At 35.1% G+C, this 17,387-nt stretch overlaps 1 protein-coding gene across 4 annotated transcripts in view; it reads right to left on the bottom strand.

Moving 5' to 3' along the window:
• Positions 1 to 6,019: 6,019 nt before the first annotated feature.
• The window catches only part of LOC131075368 (probable serine/threonine-protein kinase At1g54610), a 61,660-nt gene continuing 50,292 nt past the window's right edge, over positions 6,020 to 17,387 (bottom strand). For 2 of the 4 annotated variants that reach the window (XM_058012198.2, XM_058012197.2), the window contains 5 exons: positions 15,431 to 15,531; positions 14,927 to 15,050; positions 8,372 to 8,501; positions 6,787 to 6,904; positions 6,020 to 6,647 (listed from right to left, as the gene is read on the bottom strand). In XM_058012198.2, coding sequence (XP_057868181.1) covers positions 6,798 to 6,904; positions 8,372 to 8,501; positions 14,927 to 15,050; positions 15,431 to 15,531 — 462 coding nt within the window. In that variant the 3' untranslated portion in view covers positions 6,020 to 6,647; positions 6,787 to 6,797. Of the gene's footprint in view, positions 6,905 to 8,371; positions 8,502 to 14,926; positions 15,051 to 15,430; positions 15,532 to 17,387 lie in introns of all 4 variants that reach the window. The other 2 variants (XM_059216620.1, XM_059216621.1) reach the window with 2 other exon arrangements.

Below are 17,387 nucleotides of genomic sequence, written 5' to 3'. Positions count from 1 at the left end.
GATGTTGTGTGTAAGAATATTTTAGCTGTTGAGTTATCTCTAGATCTATGGTTGGTGATACTCCTGTGAGAAGCTTGCATTGTGTGTATATTGTAACTTTTTATTGATTTTTGAATAATATATTAGGTGGCTTTTGCAATGTGGGTTTTTTCTCCCGAAAGGGTTTTCCCCATATAAATCATTTTGTTGTGGTATGCATGTTATTTATGTTTATTTATGTTAAGTTTATGTAATTGATGTAAAGATCTATAAAAAAAATTGCATTACCCTCCTCTCAAGATTAGTGTAGGAAGTTGTTCTGCTACTTAACTTCATTACAAGTGGTATCAGAGCCTAATCACCTTTGATTTCAAATGTAGGTTATTTTTTTGAACTAATCGAGTTTTGAGTGGGAGCTTTTCCGGAAGATACTTTTTGATTTTTTTGCAAAAAAATTTAGATGACAAGTTTGTTAGGGAGAATAGAGGTCGAGAAAGTTTTTGAAAGTAATTATAAAATGTTGAAGCTAAAGATGGAGGATCTGCTAATAGATCAAGATCTATGAGATTTTATTGATGCAAATATCTCAAGACCTATAGATCCTACTATGACTACTCAGTATGATGTTATGGACCATAAAGTCAAGGGTCTAATCAGATTGACCTTGGAAAACTTTTTTTTAATCAATGTCCATGAAAAGACCTCTGCAAAGAATCTATGGTGAGATGTATCAAGCCAAATCTTTATTAAATCTGGTTTTCTTGAGGAAGAAATTGTATTCCTTGAGAATAGAAGAGGGTGGACGGATTACATACTGCACAAAAGGTGAGACACAGTAGAAGTTTTTTGTTTAGGAAAACTAACCCTCCTATTATCTTGCAACCAGAACAAACTAAACAGGGAGATGTCATTCAACTTCTTTATACACCTAAAAGAGTTAAATTGAGACTCCTAGATAGGCAAGAAATTGAGGAGGGCTCATCTAGCCTTGAATCTTCAAAAGAGGAGGGAGAACCTCCAACTTAATTGTTCAAAGGTCTACAAAACATAAACAACCACTAAAGGGTATACACCTGATGATTGGAGATATATTTTTTCTTTGAATACTAATGTGGATAAACCTAGATCTATAGATGAGGCATTAAGTATGGATGAAGTAAGATCTTGGAAAATTGCTATGGATGAAGAAATAATAGCTTTGAAAAAGAATGATATGTGGGATCCGGTACCATTGCTTGAAGGACGTAAACTTGTTGTCTACAAATGCATGTTCCCAAAAAAGATTGGTTCAGATGGAGGTATTGAGTATGATAAAGCAAGGTTGGTTGTGAACTGCTACTCTCAAGTTGTGGGTGTTGATTATAGTGAGATATTTTCTCCTGTAGCAAAAATGAAATCCATTAGATTTTTATTTTTTATTGGTTTTACTTATGTTTTAGATGTTGAGCAAATAGATATGAAAAATACTTTTCTTCATAGTGATTTGGAGGAGGATATTTATATGACACAACTTAAGCACTATGGTAAAAGGTAAAAGTAATTTGGTTTGTAAATTGAAGAAATTTTTGTATGGCCTCAAACAATCTTAAGATGTGGTGTCAAGAATTTGATATATGTGGCCTCAAACTATATTGAAATAAAACAATATTGATAGGAGACAATATTAATTCCCATGATATTCATGGTTATGTGGATTTGGACTAGGTCGATGATGTTGATAGAAGAAAATCTACCAGTGCTTATTTGTTCACTTTATTTGGTGGTGCAATTAGTTGGATGAGTAAGCGACAGGTTGTGGTTGTGTTGTCCACTACTGAAGCTAAGTATATGAAAACTACTTGTTCTTGTAAAGAAGCCATTTGACTTAAAAGATCATGTTTAGACATTGAAATAAAACAAGGTGCAGTGATAGTTCATTGTGGCAGTTAGAGTGTGATCTACCTAGCTAAAAACTTGAGTTTTCATGCTAGGACCAAACACATTGATGTTCAGTATCATTTTGTCAGACATACGGTTAAGGATTCCAAAGTGAAGCCGATTAAGGTAGAGACTTTGATGAATGTTGCAGATACTTTAACTAAGGTTGTGAGCATGGAGAGGTTTAGATGGTGTTTGGAGACTATGGGCCTCATGACCCCTAGCAATTAAAACATGGTGTATATACTCTCTTTTCTCTTGCAAGGTGTTCGACAAGTGGGAGAATGTTAGGAAAATAGTGTCTTAACCTTGCATTTACATAAGGTTGCCATTTATAGTAAGTATTTCGTTTGAGCACAAATTAGCTATTGAGTTACCTCCAAATCTATGGTTGGTGATACTCCCATGTGAGGTGTGTGAGATTGAGTCTTTAGCTATTGAGTTACCTCCAAACCTCTGGTTGGTGATACTCATGTGAGAAACTTGCTCTGCAAGTATATTGTAAATTTTTATTGATTTATGAACAATATATTGGTTGGCTTTTTAAGTGAGGTTTTTCTCTCGAAAAGGTTTTCCCCACGTAAATCACCGTGTTGTGGTATGCATGCTATTAATTATAAGGCAAATCAGAAGATGCAATGAAGAAATTCAACATCAATTATTCCAAATAAAATTTTCAAACATTGACCATTATTCCAACACCAACGTATTCATAAAGTCTAAAGAATAAAGGATTTCGCAAGCATTACATCATTATATGGAACTTTATTTTGCAACTCATCTCAAAGAGTGCTACCTAGTTCAATATTGTGAATGGATGTGCACCTGTCTATTTATGCCCTCTTGACCAAAGTGGATTACATGTAGCCATTGAATATCCACTACCCATAGATGTTAGTTAATATTGTTCTATTTATTAATGAAATAGAAAAGAGTAGTTGAGGCAGCCTTGTTATCAACACAAATTTATTTATGGAGAAGGATAGTTTGTGCATGATTTAAAAGGTTAACAAGTCACCTCTTTGGTGCTTCTTTGCCTAACCTTTTTTTTGTTTCTCTAAACCTTCATACTCCCTCTACTCATTTTTAAAAAACCAATTAGCATAAGGGGAAAGTAGATATAGTTTTATTTTATATCCTACATTTTAGGGTAGAATTAGCATACATCTAACCTATTTAGTATTGGGTGTAGGATAGAAGATGAAGTCAGCCTTCTTCAAAGGTCCTTGTGTAGTACTTAAAAGCAAATTGTGAATGCATGCAATCTCTATATGTTGGGGTTTCTCAAGTACCAATCAAATCAATAGATGCATATTCATAATTTTGTTGTATTTGGTAAGTCATGGTCACAATCATTAGTCTCAAACACCTAAGTGACTCAATGTCCACACTTGTCTATTAGCACAAGGACCCCTTCTTGTCCCCTCTTTCGAGAAATTTGTCCTTAATTTATGCCTATAGGCAATCTAATTTTTTTGGCAACATTATAGTTAGTGTTTGAGTTTGAATAGATGATTTTTTAGATGCTCTTCATAGTTAAAGACCTTGGCTGCCACCACAAAATCACTCCCTTTATTAAGTTATGACAACAATCAACAAAATCAAATGTAAGACTTTTTCTACCACTAATGTAGATATTATTTTCAACTTAAGGATTTTATCGACCACATTATGCTTACAATTTGGGAGTAAGTTTCTACCACATTTTGTATGTCATGTTACTATAAGAACTATGCCACATTATGCATCTTTAAAACAATATTATAGATAATTGTTAGATACTAAGGATTTTTTACCAAAATCTTTGTCAAAATAAAAGATATAAATACCCTTCATTTGACAAATAAATCATACAAGGTCGAAATGTAAGATTTCATGCGGCAGACTACATTATCCATATCATTTAAAAAATGTTAAAATTGAAAGCTTGAAATCAAAATTCGAAAAATAACACAAAAGCTTACTAATATAACATGTGCTCTTTACCTATATTTACATTAAAAAAAAAAAATTTAAAATTCCTCTAACTATTCCATTCAATTTTCTTCTCACCATTAAGTCAACCACCACTACTTAAGAAGATAAAATGAAAAGAAAAGCTTAGCTCCAAGTAATTTCCAAAGCACAAGGAGAAAATAAGTTCAGACCCAAAGCAATATGATTAAGCAACAATTTACACAAGTCCTTAAAGAAATCTCACTTGGGCAAGAAAGGCCCTATCAAATGCAAAATGTAAAAGGGTTGCAATCCAACCAATTGGGCAATATGCGTATGAAATGAGAACCATTACATTTAACAAACCACACCACACTACCAAGCCCCCTCAAACCAATCACATCCTAATTCCATGCCCCTCACTAAACCAAAACTTATCACCTTTGTCACAAAATGGGCCTCTACGCCTGTAGGCCTAAGTGAATTCCTTCAGACGCATCATTCAAATTCATTTTATTCAATTTTTCAGAGAATGGCCATTATTGGATCTAATACGTATTGCATTTTAAGTTGGTAATATTGCCTTCATATAAATGTACCTAATCCATATCTTGTGTTTAGTAGCTACCAAAGAACAAAATTGTACAAGGATGTTAAGAAATGTGTGCAATACATAATCTTATTTGTTTAAATTCGACAAAAGAGTCACCCATCATTAATGGTTTATGGGATATATTATGGTTGTCTTGCCTATTAATGCCTATATTATGAGCGCTAAATGGTAACTGTTAGAAAAAAAACTGTAGAGAAACGTAACAAATTTTAACAGGAATGATAAAACTAGATTATCCCAAATTGCTATGTAAGTTGAAGACAAGGTGTAATTTGTATGTTAAACAGTCAATTTCTTTTCATTTCATTAAACAAAACCAATTTAAGACTTAAAACCATAAGTAAATCGCTGAATTTTACATGAAATAATATGATTTTGAACTTTAAATTATTTGAAATCTGAGCCCGCTTCTGGTATTTAATCAAAAAAGACTTTATGGCCATTGTTTGCTTTAAAGACATTACACCTCTTTACACACAAGTTTACTCCCTGTTGAGGATGAACTTATTATTATAATTTTTTTATACACATTTACAAGCTCCCTTAACACCCTTCTGCACCTTTTATATGATATTGGTTTCAAAAATAAAAAACATGAATCCTTGTTCCTTGTATCTGATATAACTTACATTTTGCCACTCAGAAATCCCCCAGTCCTTCTCCATGTTGTTCTGATTCATCTTGGGTTAGAGAAGATTTTCATCCATAAATAAAATTTTATGCTATTCTGGAGCAGCTGTAAGCTATATGTTATCCTTGCAAAGCGACAATAATCAGTGCAAACCAGACTCACAGCTCATCACCCCTAATTCTCAGTTATGTTGTTAGTGGAATAAGAAACAATATAAATTTGTACCTCAACACCCTAAATCTCCGTAGTGGATTTTTTATCAGATCAGTTAATTTTTTCTTAAATACATTCTGTACTCGCTCCAAATAATGCCCCACTGGACTGCCCTTGCCTTGATTAATAAGGCACATCGACAAAAGATATATTTACAATATCACTAAACTGACCAAATGTATAAATGCTCACACCATTTCGGAGAAACTAGCATGGTAGCGTCTGTTTTGCTTTGAAACATTATATAAATCTCGAACTTAATTTTCACACTGCTTCAGAGAATTTAGCATGGTCGTGTCTCTTTTTGCTTTTTGAAAAATATATAAATTTAGCGTTGTCTAATGATTATCATGCCTTGTGGGAATCAATACCTTTACAACCATGACAATTTATCATTTAATGAGGATATAGATGCAGCAATTCTATGAAATGACTAGAAAAATATTACTCGCTGGGACTAAACATGTCCACTTTTCTCAATATTCTTAGCAAACTGTGTATCTCACCTTAACACCTATCCAAACTGCATGAATTCCATTGAAAATGCATCCCTTCCCATTTATCAAGATACAGAAGGCCACTAAATAGAAATCAAATAATAAACATGAAAACATCAATAATAATCAAATATTTGTGACAGTAAATCCAAAATAAGAGTATAGAAATATCAAGCCATGTGCACAATAAGACCAACTGCAGCAATTGCAGGGTTTCAAAAGTGACCACAATGATTTTAAAAATGACAAATATATTTTCCCGAAATTGGGTACACAAAATAATTACATCAGGTTTTTTAGTTGTTTTGCCAACCGGCCTACAAAAGTGATTTTCTCTTGATTAGTGTACAAAGCTTAAAACAATAATCAACCCATGATTCGAGAAATAAGAGCGCTTTGGCCCATTTTTCCCAAAGATAAATAAATAGAGGCCCTCAGACCCAATCAGAGACAAAAGGTAGGTTTCATGAATAAAAAAAACGAATTTCTAGTAAGTCAAGGAAATGGGGAATCATGGAAAACACATTTACATATATGCATATATCAAAAAGCTTCCTGGTTCCTGAACATATATGGGCATTCCCTCGTTCCAAGAGTACAGTATAGCTCTAACAAGTGCATGCACTCACTTCTTTAGTTTTCTGACTCAACATGAGAATTCACATTCCCTCTAGTCAGAAATACTTGTTGAATTGAAATTCCAATAAGTTATGTAGCTCAATGATTAACCAGCTACATTGTTTCTTTCTATCCATGGAAGCTCCATGAAGGTGGTTCTCATGCAATTGCATCAAAAAAAATCTGTTTTTATACAGCAGAATCAGATCACTTTCCATATAGGTTGGATTTTGAACCTCCGATTCTGGAATATTCAAAACACTTAAATTTACTCATCTTATATGAGCTCTAAATAAATATAAACTTGAAACAGATACTTTTGAGTGGAAATTCCTGAGATGGACCATAAAAAGTATGCATATGTATTACTTGGCCATACTAACCAGATCAGATATCAATATCCAACCACATCTTGAAATCTTGACTGTGACCTGAATGACATTGTAGCTCGTCCTTTTTCACTCACTTGGTTGCAACCCTGGGGCTTATGTTCTTTTGTACCTGCAGCAAATTTATCAAATACACCAACTTAAATTTTATGGTCCAAAAGAAACTTCATTTTGATCAATTTGATTCCTAATGGATCTATTTTAAAAAAATATACACTGACTAAATACAAACAAGAAAACTGTGTGGTCACTCGTTAATTTGAAATATTTTCAACTGAATTATTCCAAAATTCTCTCCCAGGTCTGATTAACAACACCGGAAATGCTAAGCAATTAAAAAACTAAGTTCTTCAGAATATATATCATTTACAAACATTTAAAGCTTTCCCAGTCTATTCAAGGTATCGAGGAGATTATACCACATTCCTTGACAATTTGATGGGCTAATATCTCATGAAAACCTACCAAACTCTGAATAAACAAATGCTGTCTAGTACATGCTGATTGTCTACTCAATGTTTCCATATTAATTATGTACTTCTACTTCTTGACTCTAAATCTTTATATTCATCATGTTTGCTTACTCCATAAACACAGATAACGCACTAACCCTCAACACTGTTGCTCTACTTAACACAAGTCATCAATCTACAAATTTTCACAGCTCTATATTCTAACCCCTTGATATTCTCTGGTTGTTAACAACAATCTCGTGCTTATAAAGTGAAACATCTACAGAAATGCGGAAGCTCATTATGCATTATTTAAATATATCCTATATGCTTGTCAGAAGAAATCAGTCACAACTTAGTTTAGATAAGAAAGCATTTGTGTGATTCATATTAGGATACAATTACAAAGAACAAGGTAGGAACATACAAAATGACTGCAAAATCAATTTGTGCATTAGCTTTTAGGAATTCTATTAATTTTTCTGGGGATAGCAACCAAGGATATTACATTTCTGGGGATACCACAGGTATTTTCTTTTCTCATTGTCAAAACTATCTTTAGGCCTTCTGTTAAACATTGGCAACAGATTTATCTTCTTTGTTTCTATAAACAAGGTATATATGTCTAGTAATATTGGGAAGGCTGGTGGAATTTTTCCGGAACGTGTTGAGCACCCCCGCTTCCGCTCACACGTCGCTCAGCCGGAGCGAGAAAGGCCGGGGAAACCTGTATCACTACTTTTCTTCGGATCGGAACTTGTTTAGAGGCAACCATTCCTAAAATCGAGGGGCGCGGATCTTTTTTAGCAGCAGCATGCCTATCGGTCGCCCTACAATTCTATGGGGCCATGCAGCATATTTCGTTTCGTTCGGGGAATCGCGTCTAGCTACTGACCATGATATCACCACGGAAGGGGAATACAATCCACCTCCAGAAGTATGTGAATCTGAATTTTCTTTGCTTCCAAAACAAGGTAGCCCTGACAACTTTCAGGAATGATTTAATCAAGGAGATGAAATTGCTACATATTCCTGATTATGTTTGAAAGGAGAGATTTCCCAAGTATCCAGACAGAAATAACACCAAAAGTAATGACATGAGAAAAAGTAAATGAAAAATAAAATACCTTGGAGCTGAAAAGATGGTTGACCATTTCCTCTAGGCTCAATTGGGAAACCAACAGCTCCATCCTCATGAGGTGGAGGAAACTTTTCACTCTTACTCTTCGCATTTGACTGTGAAATCAATCGTCTCTTCTGCAAACAAGGTATCAAACTTTTAGTAGGCATCTTAAAGATATTCACTTTATTATAAATCTGTGAAAAGGCATTATTTCATATATATACATAATATATTTGTAAACCATGGATAAGTTAAAGTAAAATTCTCTACCTCAAAAGTTTAATATTAGCTTCCAACATCTTTTGTTCTTATATGCTTTGCACTAGAGGAAGAGACGCCTACTGTGGGATGCACTAGTGGATGAGATAGAACATGTTTAGATGATTACCAATTTTTACACATACTATAGCTTGTACCTGCTACTAGTACATCAGAGCCAATCATAAAATGAAATAATTTTAAGAGTTGGATATTATGCTATTAAAAAGTTTAGGGCCAAATTACTTGGCAGTGCCATTAAAATATGCCAGCAAATTAATTCAAAATGTATTTTGTCATCAATTTAGTAGGCTAAACAAAAATGTCAGTTTAATCATAAAATAATCTTATTGTTTGTCCTTTTTCCATACATTAACTGGTAGTTTATTCATTTAAAAAATATGCAGAAGGCACGCTTGGTGCCATGGAGCTATCTCAAAAAAAGGCTGTTAGTTTTGTGGGCATAGAGCCACCTTTGAAGAAAGATTTTTTCATGTGAGACCCTGAAGTTAAAATATGCAGTTCTTGCTTATGAATTGCTGAAATAGGCAAGCTTGTTAGTGTTTGGTAGCTTCGGGAGATATTTTTCTCTCTAATATAATTAAATGATGAATTATCAAGGCAGGTCGGCCTCCTTCATTTTTTTTATGTTTCATAATAAAACTTTCTTCTAGGGCCGACCTAGAGAGGAGGCCGCCCTAGACATGTGTACAAGCAAGGTGTTGCTTGCTCATTTGATTCATTTTTTTATTCAAGTTTGCATTCTTCAAAGAAGAAGTTCGCCCCTCCAGTAGCAGATCACCATTCTTATAGCAGCAGATCAGATTTCTTGAGAAGCATATTTATGTGTATTCTTGCACCAAGGAAAGGCATCATTATTCACTGTATTCGACCTTGTGTTGGGTCGGATATGTAAAGCAGATTTCTGCTCTTCTTCATACTATATATAAGAGATGCATTTTGCTGGGTTTTTTCTCCCTCGAGAAGGAGGGTTTTCCCAGGTTAAACATCGTGTTCATTGTCTTAAGTGTTGCATTTTCTGATTGCTTACATTTCTGATCCTAAAATTAACATGGTATCAGAGCAGGTCTAAGAATAGATATGATCAGATTTGATTAAGCAGTCAAGTAAACTTTTCATCTAGGGCAGATCTTGAAGGCAAAGTCTTGCAGATCTAAGGATGCAAATTATTTCAGACTTAAGGGCAGATCTTTGAAGGAGAATTTGTGCAGAAAAAGAAGATGGTGAACGGTGTCAAGGTAGAAGATAGGCTTGATGGAGCCTTAAACTTCAACTCTTGGAAACCCAGGGTACTCATTACATTAGAGGAGAATGATCTTCTTGATTTCGTGGAAAGTGATAGCCTGAGCCTTCCGATGATACTGAGAAAATCCAGTGGAAGACAAATGGCGCGAAGGCTAGAAAGATCATGATAGACTCTGTGATGAATCACCTAGTGCCGATCATCTCCAAGATGAAGTCAGCTAAAGAAATGTTTGATACTCTGAAAGGATTGTATGAGATCAACAATACCAGCAGAGCCCTTGCTTTGAGACAACAGCTTCACCATGTAAAAATGGATAAGGAAGATTCAGTCATCTCATTCTTTAAAAAGATTGTTGATTTAAGAGATCGGTTGAGTGCTATTGGGGACATAATTGCAGACAGAGATCTTGTTATGCTGGCACTAAATGGTCTTCCCCAATCTTGGGAGCCCTTTATCCAAAGCATCAGTGGGAGATCTAAGTTGCCCAAGTTTGATCGTCTTTGAGCTGATTGTATTCAAGAAGAGTCAAGGTTGACAGCAAAAGGAATTGGACGAATCTATCATGATGTCGAAAATCAAGTTCTTGCTAAACATACTTCTAAAGAAAGAAGCAAAGGAAGAAAGAGGAATAGAGACAAAGAATCAGATTCTGCCCCAAAACCGAAGAAAAAGGATCTCTCTCACATTCAGTGTTTCAGGTGTGACAAGTATGGTCACGTTGCTTGAGATTGCAAATTAAGGTCTTCACAACTTGTTTCTACTGCAGATATTGCCATGGGCCATCTCAGAAGGAGCCAAGCTCTAAAGTCGATTCAGAAGGTTTCTTATTCTAAAGTTGATCAGTTTCTTCAAAGAGAAGGAATTAACATTCAGAGGGAGTCTGACAAACCAACAAAGGCAACCTTGGACGAGAAGGTTAGGAGGTTGATGCTAGTACATGGAGCTTTAGAGGGAGTCACATCATCATGAAGATTCATTGTAGTGTATATTTCTCTGGGAAGGAGAAATATGAGGTGAAAACCCTTGTAGTGTATATTTCTTTGAGACGGAGAAATATGAGGTGCGAGCCCTTGTTCATCTCTGAGACTGAGATGAGACATCATGTTGAGAGACTCCATGATGACATCACGTTGAGAGACTACATGATGTACCCTTGTACTTGTGTTTCTTGCCACACATGGGAGCAGCCATGATGGGCGTCATGTTGAGAGACTCCATGACGATATCACATTGAGAGACTCCGTGATGAACACTTGTATATGTGTTTCCTTCCACACATGGGAGTAGCCATGGTGGACGTCATGTTGAGAGACTCCATGATGACATCACTTTGAGAGACTCCGTGATGAACCTTTGAGTTTGTTTTTTTCACAAATGGGTGTAGCCATTGTGGGCGTCATGTTGAGAGACTCCATGACATAGATATCTGGAAAAATACCTCCCTAGCTAGAGGGAGTGTTAGTGTTTGGTAGCTTCGGGAGATATTTTTCTCTCTAATATAATTAAATGATGAATTATCAAGGCAGGTCGGCCTTTTTCATTTTTTTTATGTTTCATAAAAAAATTTCTTCTACTGCCAACCTGCCTTGATTCATATTTATTATTCAAGTTCGCATTCTTCAAAGAAGAAGTTCGCCCCTCAAGCAGCAGATCAGATTTCTTGAGAAGCATATTTATGTGCATTCTTGCACCAAGGAAAGGCATCATTATTCACTGTATTTGACCTTGTGTTGGGTCTGATTTGTAAAGCAGATTTCTGCTCTTATTCATACTATATATAAGAGATATATTTTGCTGGGTTTTTTCTCCCTCGAGAAGGAGGGTTTTCCCAGGGTAAACATCGTGTTCATTGTCTTATGTGTTGCATTTTCTGATTGCTTACATTTCTGATCCTAAAATTAACAATGCTCACTTCACTACAAAGCTTCTTGGTATGGAATACTCATACTGGCCCCATACATAGCCAAAACATGCATGTTTGCGACAGATTGGCTTCTTATTGTTTCCTGCAGGTTAGCTATTGAAAAATGAGGCTTGAATTCTGAACCTGATGTCAACTACAACAATGATATAACAATATGAGTAGGAATATAATGCAAATTTAAGGAACGCCTCAAAATTTCACATATTATAGCAATACATTGAGGCTTTTAGCAAAAGAAGCAGATGTCATTTCTATACTTCAAGGACTGTGTTAACAGGCTCACCCATTCCCAGGGAAGTATCTATACCGAACTGGACTGGGTATGGGTCCCAGGTTGGTCCCTCCTGGGTATGCCCAGGGACCATATCTGGGACTGTGGGTTCATCCTGGGTATGTCTCAAATTACCGGATGAATCCACGGTCCCAGGTACGAACCCTGGGTATACCCAGATTAAAAAAAACATAATTTTAGGACCAACTAATAATTGCAGTTAAGCTCTTTCCATTTTTTTCTCAAAGTGTTTTATTTCAATCATGGTTAAGCTTCATAAATTTTCTTCGCATAGATCATAAATGTCCATAGAATGTTTTTTCTAGGCAAGAACTTGTTTTGAACATATGAATTCTGAGTCATATCTATGGCACATTTTTCCACCATGAGTTCTGAATTTGTATCTTACTTGTCCTGTTTGAATCAATCTTTCATTATTAAGTTTGCATATTCCACTCTAAATTCTACTATTCATTCATTTATAATACAACTTAATATGAAGAGTCGGAGAACATGAAAAATTGAGAATATACTTGAATAGCAGCTACACTTAGGCTTCTATGCATGAACTACAGCACCAAACGGAACAGATACTGCTCTGAAGATGGTTCTTCTTTGGCTCTTTAGCTTTTCCTTGATACTATGTGTTATGTGTGGATCATGTATCTATCTGTAGTTTTTGAACCCTTTGTAATCTCTGTATACATAGCAGTCTTTGTTCATCAAATGTTCTTTTTTAGTCACTGATGGCTAATTGTAAACTCTGAAGGCTGTAATTTTGGAACAGTATGTCCCTTCAATATATAAATTATTTTATGAGTATGCATTTCTATTAAATATTCAATCAGTAATATTTTGGTTTTGACTGTATATTTTCAGAGTTGGGCAATGTTGTTTTTTACCTACTTGGGCTTCTATGTCTTGTAAACCTAGTGTTAGTTGGCATGATATCTTGTATGGCAAGATCTTGAGTTCTTCTCCTCTTGGTAAATTTTTGGATAGGATTGTCAGGTCTTCGGAAGTTCTCTGGTTTATTTCAATTGTAGAAATTAAGATGGTTTTCAAGGAAGTAAACACTACAGTACCTTTGATTGCCAATTTTGTTGCCAAGCAGGTTCATAAGAAGAAAAATGATATTAAACAGTTATAGCTTTATTGTTGAAGGTTGACCAATTTCTGATCCTCATACTGTCCAATAGGGCACGGTGCCAGAAGATTTGGTTTATGATTACGATGGTTGGCTGATTCGAAGAGTTATTGTGGTGGTTTGTGCCTCTTCACAACAGTCTTGTGATTCTGATTCTCTTCATGTGGATTCCATTGTTCCTATTTCTGAAGGTAGTTCCAACTGTCCTGCTGATGAAATTGATGGTGTCTGTTACTACGATGATGTTACTCCTTGTTGTGATATTGATACTGGTGGACATGAGTCTTCTACTAAACATTGTGCTCCAGATGCTTCTGTCACTTATGATAACAGGAAAGATATTGTTTCAAATGTTGCTGGGCAGTTTGATGTACAGAATGCTCTTCAGCCATCTTCTGACGGTGATTTGGATTTGAATGTGTCCTCTATTCCAGCTGTTCCAATTGAGATGTACTGCGAATCTCGGCTTCAGGAGTGTGGATTTTATAGTCAAGTCTTTGGAAAAAGGTGTTGAGTCTTTCATTGACGAGTTAGATAATAAGTGTTGTAGTAATAGTTCTTAGATGTCTTTATATGGTTTTGGCTGCTGCTATTTTGGTACATGTACTGGACTGTAACCTTGGACTATTCATAGTTTGGCTTGTTATATGACAATTCATCATGCTAGCTAGGTTTTAGATGCTTGATGTAGATGGTTAATCTTTGTGGCAGTACCCTTTTGAATTTTGTTACAACTGTTGCTGAATCTCTGTAACCAGCTGCTCAAATGAACTGTAGCAAAGCCAAGGGAAAAATAAAGCCAAACTGAACCCAAACCAGTAACAGTTTCAAGGTTGAGAATCTCCACTACAGAACAGTCAATTATACCAATCACAACTAACAGCTAAAGCAATTACTTGAAATGGCACTGAATCTCTCGAAATAGCTTTGTGTTCCATTTGATCAAACCATAGTATATGCAAAGAAAATCCTTACAGCTTACAAATAGTAAGCTACCAATTTGTCTAAAGAATAGATGAAAATGAAAGAGCTAAAATAGATTTTTCTTTGATGGCCAAGTCATTAGCATCACTTTATTGGGTAGAGGGAATAAGAATTGATATACTGCACATTGTGAGTAAGAAGCAATTAAAAAGTAGACAGATCACCCACATCAAGGGTCCTTTAAAGACATGCAATGTGAGAGTTGCCTGTCCTGTCCCAGTCAACCATTTACTTTCTCGTGTATCAGACTGCCCAGAGATATTTAGATGCAAATGGCTCAAATGATTTGAATAAGACTTCCTTTGCACCAACCAGTGCAGTGAATCTGAATTATGTCAACAGATTATGCCAATAATTTAGATGCATAGCAGGTCATCATTAAACGGAAACAAAAATACCCAAGAAATCTACCAGGTTCACAAAAATGACAATACTCAGCAAAAGATGTGGCTGGATTCTGGAAATCATCACTATCAACTGGTAAATTGAACAGATATGATTTATGCTTAACGCTTATAAAATAATGCAAGCATGGAGCTGCAGAAATAGACATTTGCTTGCCTGTTTCAATGTTAATTATTTAGCTTCAGAACAGCTTCCCTTCAATTTATTGAAAGAAATGTAGCTTCTGCAATACCAAAAATATGCTATTTTGCATTCTAATTGAACTTCCATTAAATCTTAAGAGAGTGGGATGTTACCACATACTTGCAAATTCATAGGAAGTTCTGCATTTGCCTCAGGTGCAGGAACAGCTCTACCTTCACGATCACGGATGCCTGTCTTCCTTGTGCCATCACCAGTGCGAACTTTTCCACCACCTGCTCTTTGCCTTTAACGATGCAATAACAACATGAATTATCTTTTGAAAATCCATTGATGCTCTTCCAAAACATTGCCAATAAACAAGCTGTACTATTTCAGTCTTTCTGTGCACAAGTACTTACGGATGATTAGCAATTCTAAAATTATTTTGAAAGAACAAATTCAGCTAAAACCGATCAATGGCACCATGATACATTTTTAAAAAGAGCAAACAACTATAAAATTATGAAAAATATATAATATTTCGAATAATGATTCAGTAGGTATCCCCTTCAGACCAGAGATGAAATGCTGATGCACCAAGTAAGTTTCAAGAAAAAGACAATTGGCAAGTCACTCAACTCTAATTCATGTTCATTATGAGAACTAACGCAATTTTAAAATTACCTTCTAGATTCTTCATCACGCATTTTTGCATCCATTTCCTTGCTTGGTGGATATTTTGGCAGGCTTGATGGATCACAAGCATAAGGTTTTGTTGTGAAAAACTGAAATGAAAGAAGAGGTGAAATAATTACCCATACATACAAATAAGCTGCATGAGCATATCCCTTAAGCCAACTGAAGACTAATTCATTTAAAAAGAATCTACAAATCTAACATTATCAGACAGCCAAAAACTCTTAATCCCACTCCTTTTCACTAAATCCTTGTGAGCAAAATTATTTGAACAGAAAATAAATCCTGTCTATTGAGTGCATGACCTATACTCACAGAATGGGAACTACTCTCTAGACAACATGCAAACTAAATGAATATGGATACACTAAATTCTAAATGCAAAATGTATATGCAGAAACTCTGAACTATAATGACTTACTAGAATGGCATTCATATTCATATACCTACTTATTACTGGAAATTTTAGTTCTAATTCACAATAGCAGTCTGTAATCCAAGGAAATTTAATAAATATTATTGGAAATTACTTGTAAGGTAAAATTCATAAGAGTCTGAAGTCTGAACTAATATAAACTAATATAATGTAAAGTCATTTTATAATGTGAAGCAACTATAACATTTTATCAAGAGCACCTTTTTTGTGGATTTCAGTGGGAGAATTCGAGTGGCAAACTCGAGATGTAAAATAATGTTTAATAAGATTGATTAATGTCAGGAACAAATATAGAGGAATGTAAATGACACTAAATGTGCTATAAGGGAGATGGAAGATAAAAAGGATGCCACAACAATCAAACCATTCTTGCAACATATTGGCTACTACCGAGACTTATAAAGGACTTTGCACAAGTTTCTGTTTCCCTGGATGTTCATTAGTGGAAAGGCATGTCATTTGAGCAATCAAACAAACAGGTAAAAGCATTTAATAATATCACCAATTCTGACTTATTAAGACTAGGGCAAGGAGTTTGATGTTCATGTGGCCACATCAAATTAAATGATCAGCTCTACTTTAGCACAAATAGGAACTCACGAGTTGGATCACCTTGTTAACTTTTCCAGTTGACTGATGTCAAATGCAGGAAGGAATTACAATACAACAATGTGGGACACTCTAAAAAAATGGAGTATACTGCTCAAAAATTTCAACAGTACCTAATGACAACTTCATTTTTTTTAATATTTCTTGTGGCTCAATAAGCATTGTTGTATCTAGTGAACAACTCATTCAAGGACAAATCATTAGATGGCTCATGTTAGTACAAGAGCTCACTTTTAAGATATACTGCCAACCGAATAGGAATGGCGTCATTGCCAACCCATTTGTCAAGAAGTTAAGAACTAAATCAAACAAGCTACACAATGCAATTAAGATAGATATTTGAGACGCCTACCTATTCTATATTGTTATTCTACGATCATGGTATGAGAATATCAGTAGATACACGTCAACAATATTTCTTCTTAAAAGACATGCAACTAGGTAAGCAGAGAAAGCTGGCATTAAGTGTACGATTCTACGTAATAAACAAACTAGTGTACAAAATGTGGCCAAAGCAAATATTAAGGTGACAAGTTATGACAAAAGTACATAGCATACTTCACAGACCAAACAAAGGTCTAGTCAGATACCATATGAGATCCGATGTCATTGCAAGGAAGGCTTTGTTGGCAAGTCTATGGTAGCTTACATTGCACAAGGATGCAAAAGAATGTGTATTGAGAAGTCTATGGTGGCTAACTAACTTTATGATAAATAAACCAATTATGCAAAAATACATCAATTATGTCCTGATACAATCATCATTTATGCATTGGTTACTATATCAGTTACTTTTCAGTTTGCAGTAAGCAGTTATACAGTCAGATAGCCATCAGTTTCGCAGCTATAATTAGGAATATATTAGTTACAACAAACTGACCTTACAAGTAGCAAAATGAG

This window comes from Cryptomeria japonica, chromosome 2 (genome assembly GCF_030272615.1).
Source record: "Cryptomeria japonica chromosome 2, Sugi_1.0, whole genome shotgun sequence".
Lineage (NCBI taxonomy): Eukaryota > Viridiplantae > Streptophyta > Pinopsida > Cupressales > Cupressaceae > Cryptomeria > Cryptomeria japonica.
Note: the sequence above shows the minus strand (reverse complement) of the source record. Positions and strands in the feature narration are given on the sequence as shown.